The 13721-nt window shown below is 42.2% G+C and overlaps 2 protein-coding genes across 15 annotated transcripts in view; both read right to left on the bottom strand.

The window, feature by feature from the left end:
* Nucleotides 1-8187, bottom strand: part of LY9 (lymphocyte antigen 9) — a 58962-nt gene extending 50775 nt beyond the window's left edge. The window contains exon 1 of one of the 3 annotated variants that reach the window (XM_058442501.1): nucleotides 8084-8124. The gene's annotated coding sequence lies outside the window, so the exon portion shown is untranslated. Of the gene's footprint in view, nucleotides 1-1386; nucleotides 3397-8083 lie in introns of those variants that run through there. The other 2 variants (XM_058442498.1, XM_058442499.1) reach the window with 2 other exon arrangements.
* Nucleotides 8188-8368: 181 nt separating this feature from the next.
* The window catches only part of LOC116473361 (coiled-coil domain-containing protein 66-like), a 30774-nt gene continuing 25421 nt past the window's right edge, over nucleotides 8369-13721 (bottom strand). For 3 of the 12 annotated variants that reach the window (XM_058442504.1, XM_058442506.1, XM_058442505.1), the window contains 2 exons: nucleotides 13578-13632; nucleotides 12754-13132 (listed from right to left, as the gene is read on the bottom strand). In XM_058442504.1, the coding sequence (XP_058298487.1) occupies nucleotides 13010-13132; nucleotides 13578-13632 (178 nt within the window). In that variant the 3' untranslated portion in view covers nucleotides 12754-13009. Of the gene's footprint in view, nucleotides 8403-8995; nucleotides 9150-12749; nucleotides 13133-13577; nucleotides 13633-13721 lie in introns of those variants that run through there. The other 9 variants (XM_058442508.1, XM_058442515.1, XM_058442507.1 and 6 more) reach the window with 9 other exon arrangements.

Here is a 13721-nt window from a genome sequence, read left to right on the forward strand (position 1 = left end):
CAGATGAAAATAAAAGAGAAAAGATAAGGCCATTAAAGAATCAGCCCAGGAACTCCAACCCCTGAATAACACGGTTCCAGAAAGGTACATGTCTTAGTCTATTTTGTGCTGCTATGCCAGAATCCCACAGATTGGGTAATTTATAAACAGTAGAATTTTATTTGTCTCGTGGTTCTGGAGACTGAGAAGTCCAAGATCAAGGGGCTGCATCTGGTGAGGACCTTTTTGCTGCATCATAACATAGTGGAAGGCATAACATGATCAGAAAGTGAGTGTGTGTGTGTGTGTGTGTGTGTGTGTGTGTGTGAGAGAGACAGAGAGAGAGGGGAGGGGGCTGAACCCATCCTTTGATTAGGAACTCACTCCCACAATAACTAACCCACTCCCAAGATAATGGCATTAACCTATTCATGAGGGCTCTTAAAGTTCCCACCTCTCAACTCTGTTGTACTGGGGATTAATAGAGGCAGCAGGACCAGAGCACCCTGTGAAAGACATTATCAACTACAGGAAAAACAAAGAATTGTTAGGAAGGAAATTGAATCATTGTACTCTACATGGCTCAAATGCGAATACTCATTGTCATAAATGTTAAATACAGTTTAGCAAAAAGCTATGTTACAACATACTCTGGCAGGATGGGCAGAAAGGCCTGTGTGTTGCTGAGTGGCTAAAGAGTGTGGAGGACAGTGGATAAGAGAGCCAAATATCTATCTCCATAGCAGGAAGTCAATGACTAACGTCTAAAATCAAGAAAGGGCAGAACAAATATATCATTTCCAAATATCAAGGAAGTATCAAGAGAAAAAACAAATAATTGACAGTGGTTGCCAGCACAGCAGTTCTGGGTGTAGTGTGGCAGAAGTCTGCTGTTTTTTTTTTTTTTTAAATTTATTGTGTCTTACGCTATTAGTCGAATTTTATAACTATATATATGTAGTATTTTGAAAAAAATTAAAATATTAGAAAGCACATGCACCAAGAGATGAAGAACAATAACAAAAAAGAGAACTCAAAGGTCTAAGAACTTGACTGGGTGGAAATGGGAGGATTTCAATGGGCCATGGGGTTCTACAGGAAGAGTGAATGGTTTAAACAAAGAGGCAGAGACTCATCAGTCAAATTTTAGTTGAAACAAAATTAGAGTTGAATATCTTTTCTCCAAATCTAGCTCCAATTATACATTCAACAAAATTCAACATTACTGACTAGTTAATATTTATGCTTATTTACAGATATAACAAAATCTCATAGCTAGGGAAGCGGTTCTGGGGCTGTCAGTGATCTTGCTTGTTGTTCCAGACAACTGTCATTCAGGGACTCCGGGTATCATGATCCTGAGAGCAAATGCACCATTGTTAAAGGCATAGACGTATAAATACAAACCTCTGCCACAGAGCACTATTCACTCTTTGCGTCTGAAGAGAACCAGAACCCCTTAACTCTTGGGCGGCAGCCTGCCATCTGAATGTGAAGGAGAAGGAAGAATTAGTACAATACCTATTTTTGAGCTCTTCAAGTCACCAGCATTTTGTAGGAGTGGAATGCTTCATCTCCTGGCCCCTAACCTCGGGGTAGCAAAATGAGAAGCTAATACCTGCTGGGAAAGGTCCCAAGATACTGAAAGCTCTGAGATTGCACTAGAAGGGAAGCGCTCAAATCCTGCCACTTACCCACAAAAAGCCAGGGAAGTGGGTGTCTACTGGAAATTGTTTTAGGTGTGAAGTATGAACTGTATGTATCTGAAGGCTTCCTGCCTTGGTGCTGCCAGATGCCCTTGCTGTGTGACAGGAGGAGGTGAGAACAGGTAGAAAGAGGAGGAAATGACTAACGACCCTCAGGAGCAGATCGATTACCACCCTATGAAAGAGTAAGTTGACAGCTCAGACTATGCAAAAACAAATTGTTGGAAAAGCCCCCTTCATTTTTCTTAGCCAAAAAGTAAACAGATTGCTACAATCTGGCATCTCTGTAGTTTTACCCACTCTCTCCACACCCCAAAGTACAGCCATTAAAGCCCCATGGTCACTACACATGTCTCCGTGTTGTGACCTTGCTTTTCTTTCTCCCCGAGGGGACTCGTTGACCTTTCTCCATCTGGCTCAATCTGTGTCAAGCTGCTTCTTGACCCATTTGTTTTTCCATCAGTTGTGAGCTCTTTGAAGTTAGGGGTCATGCTTTATCCATCCCTGCTTCTTGGCCATAGCACATAGTTGGTGCTCACTAAATACTTGCGGAGACACTTGTCAACGGAAGAAAAGCCAAGTTTTTAAAGAATTAAAGTTAGTTTTATTTAGTCTTACTGAGGTTGGCAACCCAGGAGAGTCTTTCAGAGAGTTTCTGTTAGACTGCTCCAAAGCAGTGTTTCAGCCTACAGCTTATACATAAGGTGACAGACATTCTGCCTGTGCTCAAAAGTTATGTAAGAGCAAAATTTCACCAAAGTTTGGGTGCAAGGGTACATCTAGTTATAGATTACAGAGGCATAATGATTAATCCTGTCAGCCATTATCTTATGTACAGCAAAAAGACAAAGGCCAGGATCATTGAATTTATCTTTTCTAAAAATGCAGTGCTTTAGGTAAGAGATGTGGTAACCTGGGCTCTATCCTTCTTAGCATCTTCAGGGCATCCTTCTGAAGGGCTGTCTGCAGTCACTGAGTCAGGGGCTTTGTGAAATTCTGCTGGCAGCTGAATGAGCAAACATGGCCTCTTATGTTTGCTACTTTGTCTTACAGAGTAAGTGAATGTAAAACAAAAACAAAAACAGAATGAATGAATGAAAGTCTCTGTGAGAGAAGCAACCTATCCATTTCTGTTTGCCTTTCCCACAGTTCTGGGTTTGGCTAGGGAGAGTTCACATCCCTGCTGATGTTTATTTTAAATTTCGAAGCAATAAGGAAATTCAAAAATGGACACAAAATTCAGGGGTATCTATTTCCTTTCTATTCATACACCTTATATTTTGCCTTCTAAGCTATTCTTTTCCTTGTATTCTTTTTAGACTCTCATTCAGATTATATTACCTCAATATTCTTCCCTTAGAAGACTTTAAGAAGCAGATTCCATTCAACAGTTTTACTCTACAGAAATATTGTGTGTAAGGCCGGGTGCGGTGGCTCATGCCTGTAATCCCAGCACTTCGGGAGGCCGAGGCAGATGGATCACCTGAGGTCAGAAGCTTGAGACCAGCCTAGCCAACATGGTGAAATCCCATTTCTACTAAAAATACATAATTTAGCTGGTTGTAGTGATGCACACCTGTAATCCCAGCTCCTCAGCTACACAGGAGGCTAAGGGAGGAGAATTGCTTGAACCTAGGAGATGGAAGTTGCAGTGAGCCAAGATTGCACCACTGCACTCCTGCCTGGGCAACAGAGTGAGACTCCATCTCAAAAAAAAATAAATAAATAAAAAGAAGAAGAAATACTGTGTGTTTTCCTCAGTGTTCATGAAGCTTAATGTGCAGGTATTTTCATAAGGTTCTATATTTTATTGAAAAACAGACAACAAAACAAGAAACAGACTAATAAAACGGCTGAATATGTGCACAGTTTGCCAGCTGGGCCAAGAGGAGGCAGCAGTGAGCTAACCCAGGGCTTGCTGTGTGGCTTGGAGGATCCTATTACCACCAGCCTGCATTGTGACCTTGCTTTCATTTTCTCTCTCTGAGATGAGGGAGTTAGACTACATGATCCTTAGAGTCTCTTCCAGCTCCAAAATTCTCTGTGTAAGTTTTAAATAGACGTTTGGGACTGATTTAGATCTGGGAAGAGAAAAGTGAAGGAGACAGACAAAAATTCCCTACGTTTATGAAGCTTACATTCCCATGGGGCCTTCCAGACCCTACGGTTGTCATAGTGGCGAGGAGGCTGTCCGGATTGGAGGGTATGAGGCTGGGTAGGAAGTCAGACTAGGGCTTGACCGGTAGGCATCAGACAGATCCAGGGACCAGGCAAAGCAGGAAATGAATGAAATTCACTGGGGCCAAGTGAGATGGGAGCAGGGAACAGGCTCTCTACAGGGCCAGGCAATCAGAGGGATTGTGCTGGGTCCCTAATTGACCAGGAGGAGACAGGCAGAGTTGGGCCTGCAGCACCTCCAGAACCAGAAAGTCCGTTTAGCAGCCTGACTCAGCAGGGCTTGCTTCTGCTCCTGGGGAGATGCACAGGTCCCAGCATGCAAGTGACTGGGAGGGAACATGGAGAACACAGCAAAGAGGAGGAGCTAGAAAGAGCACCAGAGGAGTGAGGGGAGGAACAGCTCGGAGCCTTATAGCTGACAAGCCTTCTGTAAGGGTGGCATGAATGAGTGAATGACACAGAGGGGAGTGTTTGCTACTTTGCTTGATCTGTGAGCACTGGTCAGCTGCCTCTTATTATATGCCTCAACTTTATAATGATATGATTAACTGCTATTCTCAGGTCTTCAGTTACTCTTTATACTTAAAGTTCCAGAGGCTCAGTTCTGAATGGAATCTATATAATTAGCCAGTAGTCTCTTTATGATGAAGTAACTTCTGTCAAAGGACTGTGATGTTATACTCTGCTGAACACTTTATGTGTATGATTATCTTTACCTTTAATCTCACTACAATCCTATGAGGTAGAAAGTATCTTTCACATTATAGAAGAGAAAACTGAGGTTCCAAGAAGCTAAGCATTTTGCTCATGGTCATAGGACTAAGAGAAGATACATGACGTCCAGAGTTGCTTTTCTCTTTCTCTTTCTCTTTCTTTCTCTTTCTCTCTCTCTCTCTCCCTCCCCCCTCCCCTCTCTGTATCTCTTTCTCTCTCCTCTCCAAGTTTTCAGGGTGGTGAAAGTAATGCAGATTAGGGACTAACCACTGTGGGTAGCTTGGGTTTTTTCTTCTTTTTCCCCTTTTTAATTACACATCCTTTCCTTTGGTTTTCCTGGTGCTCTAAGCCAGCTCACCCCTGGTTTTTTATTCTGCCTTGTTTGGGTTGGAGGTGGTATGCATGGAAGAGCAAAAGCAAAAACTTTAGGTAGCCTCAGCCCTAAAGTGGAGCCAGGATCCACACCACTGTCTCCTGTTAACTTCCTCGACCACTCAACCACTTGCCTTGCTGTCTGCCTGTCTTTGAAGTTTAGATCTTAGTGGTTAGCCTCTGGGCCTCACCTTCATCTCTCCCTGTCCTCATCTTGTTTGCTTTCTTCCCAGACTAACTCAGCTCCAGGATTGTCCCTTCTGGAAGCTATCCCATGGGGCGGTCCCAGCCTTATACAAGATCTACCTTGGCAGAGGGAAAACACCTCTTGGTCCTTGTCATGGTAAATTTTATGTGTCAACTTGACTGGGCTAAGGGACGCTCAGATACCAGATAAAACATTGTTGCTGGGTGTTTTCAGAGGACATTAGCATTGGAATCAGTAGACGGAGTAAAGAAGATTGCCCTCACCAATGAGGGCAGGTATCACACATCTATTGAGGAACTGAATAGAACAAAAAGGCAGAGAGGAGGGATAAGGAAGGACTTGTTAAAGATTACAAAATTATAGCTAGATAGGAGAAATAAGACGAATAAGTTACAGTGTTCTATACCACTCTAGGATGACTATAGTTAACAATAATGTACAGTTTTAGATAACTAGAAGGAGGATATTGAATGTTCCCAACACAAAGAAATGATAAATGTTTGAGATGACAAGTATGTTAATTACCCTTATGTTATCACTACAAATTATATGGCTCTAAACATCACTATGTACTCCATGAATATGTACAATTATTATTTGTCAATTAAAAATATATGCATACCATGGAATACTATGCAGCTATAAAAAAGAATGGGATTATGTTTTCTGTGGGAACATGGATGGTGCTGGAGGCCATTATCCTTTGCAAACTAACACAGGAACAGAAAACCAAATACTGCATGTTCTCACTTGTAAGTGGAAGCTAAGTGATAACTCATGGACACAAAGAAGGGAACAACAGAGACTGGGGCCTACTTGAGGGTGGAGAGTGGGAGGAGGGAGAAGAGCAGAAAAAAAATAATGATTGAATAGTAGGCTTAGTATCTGGGAGATGAAATAATCTACCTGACAAACCCCCATGACACGAGTTTACCTATATAACACACCTGCATATATACCCATGAACCTAAAATAAAAATAAAAATAAAATAAAAACAGAAAGGTGAAGGATGGAAGGAAATTAGTTTCTTTGCTTGAGCTGAGACATCCATCTTCTCCTCCCCTCAGACACTGACACCTCTGGTTCTTGGACTTTTGGACTCAGACTGAGGCTTACACCACTGGCCTCCTAATTCTAAGGTCTTCAGGCTTAAATGGAATTATACGACTGGCTTTCCTCGTTCTCTGGCTTGTAGACAGCAGATCATGGGACCTCCTTGACTTCCATAACTGTATGAGGCAATGCCTATAATAAATCTTTATACATGTATATATCTCCATCCTATTGGTTCTGTTTCTCTGGAGAACCCTGACTAATATAGAGTTTGGTACTGAGAGTGGTTCTACAGGAAACAATTTTAAGAATGGTTTTTCTGAATTGGCTCTGCAGTCTCTGGAATTGGCTCTCTAATCTGATTAGATTTAAAGATACTAATGACTCTATTTCTAGTAGTAAGGAAAGCAGTGATAGTCTGTGACATACACTATTTATATAGAGATAGGAAAAATATCCGCACTGAAGACTTCTAATCAACTTATATCTAATCACTTATATGAAGCAAGGAGCTCATTTACTCTGTATATGATACTTTTAAACATTTTTAGAAAATGAGAGAATATAATGACATTGGTTGGTTTCTCCTAATATCAATGGACAAAGTGGTGAAAGAAAGGGATGAGCTTGGGGATTTAAATTCCCCACTGGAGGCTGGGCCCAGTGGCTCATCCCTGTAATCCCAGCACTTTGGGAGGCCGAGGTGGATGGATTACCTGAGGTTAGGAGTTCGATACCAGCCTGGTCAACATGGTGAAAGCCCATCTCTACTAAAAATACAAAAATTAGCCAGGTGTGGTGGCAGGCACCTGTAGTCCCAGCTACTTGGGATGCTGAGACAAGAGAATTGCTTGAACCTGGGAGGCGGAGGTTGCAGTGAGCCAAGATGGTGCCACTGCACTCCAGCCTGGGTGACAGAGCAAGACTCCATCTCAAAAAAAAAAAAAAAAAAAAAAAAAAAAATATATATATATATATATATATCCCAACTGGAGCATGGCATAAATGACCTAAAAGCTTGTAGTGTGCCCTGAAGAAGAGATTTATCTCCTATAGCTGAAAGGCTGAAAACCAAATGCAGAACCTCATCCTGTGATTGGCTGAATTACAATACAAGTTGAACTCCCAAACTTGCAGGGTGTCTACTGTTAAAGTGATGGCATTCATTGGGAAAGAATGATATCCTGTAAGTTGAGAAAGAGACATTGGGAATACCATGATAGAGCTGGGGATATTCAGCCCCTATATGCTTATGAATCTTCTTTGCCAGTGGAAAAGTCCTCCTTCATCCCCAGTGAAAGTAGCCTCCCCACCCACAGTGGTCTTGGCCTTTCCACCTCCTTCTGAGGTGCAGCATTGCCAAAGAAAAGAGTAATGCCTTCCCCTAAGGCAACTGCCATGCAAAACACTGCTGATTCAGGACCCACTCTCCCCACCCCTCTTTGCTTTGAGACCTATAACTAAACTCAAGTTCCAGCAGGCCCCTAAAGATGAGGTACAAAGTGGGACCCATGAGGAGGTACACTATACTCCAAAAGAACTACATGAGTTTTCTAACTTATATAAGCAAAAATCTGGGAAACCTGTGGGAATGGATAATAATGGGGCAATGGTAGAAGGAAGATAAAGTTGGGTCTCACTTTATTTATTAGTTAATATGCTGACTAAGCAGAGATTCTACTTTTAGTGTTGCAGCTCATGATATTTGAAAGGGCCCAAGAGGTTGTCTGGTAGATTGAAATCATGGACCAAAAAGTTACCCACCGTGAGAATTGGAAATGCCTGACCTCCCTTATTTAGTGTAGAGAAAAGGATCAGAGACTTTGAGAGATTCGAATGTTAGAGTGAATATATTATTTAAGACTTACTCACCCACACTGGGAGTATCCAGAAGACGTAACTTTTATAAATTATGAGAAATAAATTTATGAGGGAGGCCCAGCATCCTTGGAGAGCTCCATGATCACTCTTCACTTTGATTAGATCTTACAGTGGGAACCACAGTCACTCAATTGGAAAACCTAAACACAACAGGAATAATTGGACCTTAGGTGGCAGGAGCCAAGTATGGTATTGAACCGCCAAAGGCAAAGTGGGAGTAGTTACCATAATAGACAGCAGAGTCAAAGCAGCCATCAGAATAGTCTGACTTGTGCAGACCTGTGGCACTAATGAGGTAATTATGGTGTTCCTAGAAGAAAAACAGATAGGAAGCCTACTAAATTCTTACTTGATTTGTACAAGAAAAAAAAATTTAGATCAAGTGAACAAAAGTTTAACTCAGTTCATAAAAACAGTCACAGTCCCTGAATCAATTCCCAGACTTGAGCCAGTTTACAGATCCAAAACCTCTTGAATAAGGGGGAGGCCGAGTTCTCTGGAGGAAGGACCCTGGTATACAACAGAATATTCATATTGTTAACCTTTCTCCCAGCCTTCTCCAAAAGGACCTACAGCCTTTAACTATGGTAACAGTGCATGGGGGAAAAGGAAATAGTCAGATCTTTTGAGAACTATTGGACACTGGCCCTGAACTGACACTGATTTCAGAAGACCAAAACATCACTGTGGCCCTTCGATCAGAGTAGGGACTTATGGAGGCCAAGTGTGTTTTAGCTCAGATCCATTTCCCAGTGGGTCCAGTGGGTCCCTGAGCCTATTCTGTTGTTATTTTCCTAGTTCCTGAATGCATAAGTGGAATAGACACACTGAGCAGCTGGCAGAGTCCCCACATTGGTTCCCTGACCTACGGAGTGAGGGCTGTTATGGTGGGAAAGACAAAGTGGAAGCCATTAGAAATGCCTGTACCTAGGAAAATAGTAAATCAAAAGCAGTACCACATCCCTGGAGGGACTGCAGAGATAGGTGCCATCACTGAGGACTTGGAATATGCAGGGGTGATGATTCCCACTACATCCTTGTTGCTCTCCTATTTGGCCTGTGCAAAAAACAGGTGAATCTTGGAGAATGACAGTGGATTATCATAGGTTTAACTAGGTGGTCACTCCAGTTGCAGCTGCCATACCAGATGTGGTTTTATTGTTTGAGTAATTAACATACTCCTTGGTATCTAGTATGTAGCTTTTGTTTTTAAATTGACAAATACCTTTTTTAATTTTCTTAAGGCAAATGCCTTTTTCTTCATTCTTATCCATAAGACCCACCAGAAACAGTATGCTTTTAGCTAACAAGGCTAGCAGTACACCTTCACTATCCTACCTTGGGGGAATATCAACTCTGTGGCCCTGTGTTATAATCAAATTCAAGGAAATCTTGATCGCCTTTCCCTTCCACAGGATATCACACTGGTCAGTTACATTCATGACATTATGCTGATTTGACCTAGTGAGTGAGAAGTGGCATATAGTCTAGACTTACTGGTAAGACTTCTGCACGTCAGAGGGTGGGAGATAAATCTGACTAAAATTCAGAGGCCTTCTACCTCAGTGAAATTTCTAGGGGTTCAGCAATATGGGGCAGACAGAGCTATCCCTTCTAAGGTGAAAGATAACTTGTTACATCTGGACCCTCCTGGAACCAAGAAAGAGGCACAATGCTGAGTGATCCACTTTGGATTTTTGAGACAACATATTCCTCATTCTGGCCCATTTACCTAGTGATTTAAAAAGCTTCCAGTTTTGGGTGGGGCCCAGAAAAAGAGAAGGCTCTGCAATGGGTCTAGGCTGCTGTGTAAGCTGTTTTACCACTTGGGCCACATGCTCCAGCAGATCCAATGGTGCTTGAAGTGTCAGCAGCAGACAGGGGTATTGTTTGGAGCCTTTGTCAGGCCTCTATAGGTGAATCACAGCACAGGCCTTTAGGATTTTGGAGCAATGCCCTGGAGTCAGCTGCAGATAACTACTCTCCTTTTGAGAAAGGGCACTTGGCCTATTACTGGGCCTTAGTAGTGACTGAATGTTTGACCAAACTACCATATGATCCTGAGCTGCCCATCTCAAACTGGGTATTATCTGATCCCCTAAGCCATAAATTTTGGCATACAAAGCAATAGTCCATCAACAGGTGGAAGAGTTATATACATAATGAGGCCAAGCAGGCCCTGAATGTACAAGTAAATTACATAAAGAAGTGGCCTAAATACCCATGGTCCCCATTCCTGCTACACTACTTTCTCTCTCCCAGTCTGAATCTATGGTCTCATGGGTAGTTCCATATGCTCAATTTACAGAGGGAGAAGATTGGAGAAGATTCAGGCCTGGAATACAGATGGTCCTGCGTGACATGCAAGCACCATCTGAAAGTGGACAGCTGTAGCACTGCAGCCTTTTCCTGGGATATCCCTGAAGGACAGTGGTGAAGGAAGATCCTCCTAAGTGTGCCAGACTTGAACAGTGCACCTGGTTGTGTACTTTGCTTGGAAGAAGATATGGCCAGATATATAATTATATACTGATTCATGGGCAGTAGCCAACACTTTGGCTGAGTGGGCAGGAACTTGGAAGGGTCATGGCTGGAAAGTTGGTGACAAAGAAATCTGGGGAATAGGTATCTAGATAGATCTCTCTGAATGTGCAAAAGGAGTGAAGATATTTGTGTCTAATGTGAGTACTTACCAAAGGGTGACCTCAGCAGAGGATGATTACAATAATCAAGTGGATAGGATGACCCATTTTATGGATACCAGTCAGCCTCTTTCCCCAGCCACCCCAATGGGCTCATAAAAAAAGTGGCCATGGTGGCGGGGATGGGGTTTTTCATGAGCTCAGCAACATGGGCTCCCGCTTACCAAGGCTTACCTCGCAATGGCCACTGGCTGTGTTCTCTGTCAGTAGCAGAGACCAACACTAGGTCCCCAATATGGCACCATGCTCCAAGGTGATGTCAGCTACCTTGTGGCAGGTTGAATACATTGGACCACTTCCATCATGGGGCAGTGTTTTGTCCTTACTGTAATAGACACTTCATCTAGATATGGATTTGCCTTCCTTGCATGCTATGCTTCTGCCAAAACTACCATCTGTGAACTTAAAGAATGTCTTATCCACCATTATAATATTCCACACAGTATTGCTGCTGATCAAAGAACTCATTACACAGCAGAAGATTGCAGCAATAGGCCCATGTTCTTAGAATTATCTGGTCTTGCCATGTTCATCATCATTCTGAAGCAGCTGGCCTAATAGAACAGTGGAATGGGCTTTGGAAGACTCAGTTACAGCATGAGCTAGGTGGCAATACTGTTTTAGTTTGTTCTTAATGCTATAACATAATGTCTTAGACTGAGTAATTTATTGACAACAGAAATTTATTGCTTACAGTTTTGGAGGCTGGGAAGTCCAAGATCAATATACCAGTAGATTCAGTGTCTGATGAGGGCTCTCTGCTTCATAGATGGCCCCTTGTTGCTGTGTTCTCACATGGTGAAAGGGACCAACTGGCCTTCTCAAGCCTCTTTTTTACAGGCACTAATCCCATTCATGAGGCTAGATCCCTGGTGACCTAATCACTTCCTAAATATTCTACCACTTAATACTATCATATTGCAATAGGTCCCAAATATGAATTTTGTTGGGATACCAACATTTAGACCATCACATACCTTGCAGGACTAGGGCAAGGTTCCCCAGAAGGTTGTGTCTATGCTTGGAATCAGCGTTCAACATATAGGGCTCTTTCTTCCAATAGCCAGTATTCATGGGTTGTGGAATCAAGGAGATGACAATTGGAGTGGCACCACCCACTATTAACCCCTAGTGACCCGCTAGCAAAAATTTTGCTTCCTGTTCTTGCAACTTTGTGTTTTGCTGGCCTCAATGTCTTAGCTACAGAGGGAGGAATGCTTCCACTAGGAGACACAACAGTGATTCCATTGAACTGGAAGTCAAGGCTGCCACCTGAGCACTTTAGCCTCCTCATGCCTCTGAATCAACAAGCAAAGAAGGGAATTTTGGTGTTGGCTGGGATAGTGATCCTGACTGCCAAGGGAGAAATTAGACTAGTATTTCACAATAGCAGGTAAGGGTCTGGAATACAAAGAGCGCCCTTAGGGGCATCTCTTAGTATTATCATGCCCTGTGATTAAGTTCAAAGGAAAACTATGACAATCCAATGCAGCCAGAACCGCTAATGGCCCAGGCCCTTCCGGAATGAAGGTTTGGGTCACCCTACCAGGTAAAGAACAAAAACCAGTTGAGGTGCTTGCTGAAGTTAAAGGAAATACAGAATGCGTAGTAGAAAAAGGTAACTGTAAATTTCAGCTACAACCATATGACCAGTTACAGAAGTAAGGACTGTAATTGTCATGGATATTTCCTCCTTATTTTGTTATGAATACAATTGTGTATGTATGTTAGGCAAATGTGTTTGCTTTCTTTCCTGTTGTCTTTTCTTATCATGTAACACAAGATGTATTAAATTTATACCAGTATTTAAGTATTGTTAATTTTACATCATAATATTTACGTTACAGCTATCAGGAGAAGAGTAAATATTACTCAAAGACTTTACCTCCTCTTCTGGGGAAGAGGCTAGTGTGTTTTCAGTTGCATGCAAGATTGTTGTATCATGCTAGATTGAATTATGGCCTTGTTATTCTCTTTATTTGGAGATTAAGTATGAGTTTTAGGAGATTGGTATAGGTGCCAAATTGACAAGGGGTGGACTTGTGATGATGAATTTCATGTGTCAACTTGACTGGGTTAAGGGATGCTCAGATAATTGGTAAAATATTATTTCTGGGTGTGTCTGTGATGATGTTTCCAGAAGAGATTTATTTTTGAATCAGTAGACTGAGTAAAGATCACCCTTACCAATGTGGGTGAGCACCACCCAATCAGTTCAGGGCCTGAATAGAACAAAAAAGGCAGAGGAAGGCCAGATGCAGTGGTGCACACTTGTAATCCCAGCCACTTGGGAGGCTGAGGCAGGAGGATCACCTGAGCTCAGGAGTTTGAGGCCAGCCTGGGCAACAAACAACTCCATATCAAACAAAACAAAACAAAAATGTAAAACAAACAAACAAAAAACCCCCCCCAAAAAAACAAAAACAGAGAATGAGCAAATTTGGTCTCTCTGCTTGAGCTGAGACACGCATTGTCTTCTGCCCTTGGGCATTGGTAGTCTCAGTTCTCTGGCTTTCTGGGTCATACTGAGAGTCACCCCATTGGCTTCCCAATTCTCAGGCTTTCCAAGTCATAAACTGAATTACTCCTCAGGCTTTCTTGGTTCTCCAGCCGCAGACGGAAGATCATGAGACCTCTTGGCCTCCCTAATGCATGAGCCAATTCCTATAACAAGTCTCCTTTTATATATATTTACAAATATCCTATTGGTTCTATTTCTCTGGAGAACCATGAGTAATACAACCCCCTATATATCTTATATATGCCTTTATTTTCTTACCTACCATTTTAGCTTGTAATGTCTGTTGATATCCCTGTCTCCCACTTGATTGTGAGCTCCTAGAAGTATGGGAAGCACATTGTAGACGCATAATAAGTTTTAATTGAAAGAAAAAATAACTTTTATAATTAGTAAAGACAAGCAGTAC

Source organism: Hylobates moloch, unplaced genomic scaffold (assembly GCF_009828535.3).
Source record: "Hylobates moloch isolate HMO894 unplaced genomic scaffold, HMol_V3 SCAFFOLD_8, whole genome shotgun sequence".
In the NCBI taxonomy this organism is placed as follows: Eukaryota; Metazoa; Chordata; class Mammalia; order Primates; family Hylobatidae; genus Hylobates; species Hylobates moloch.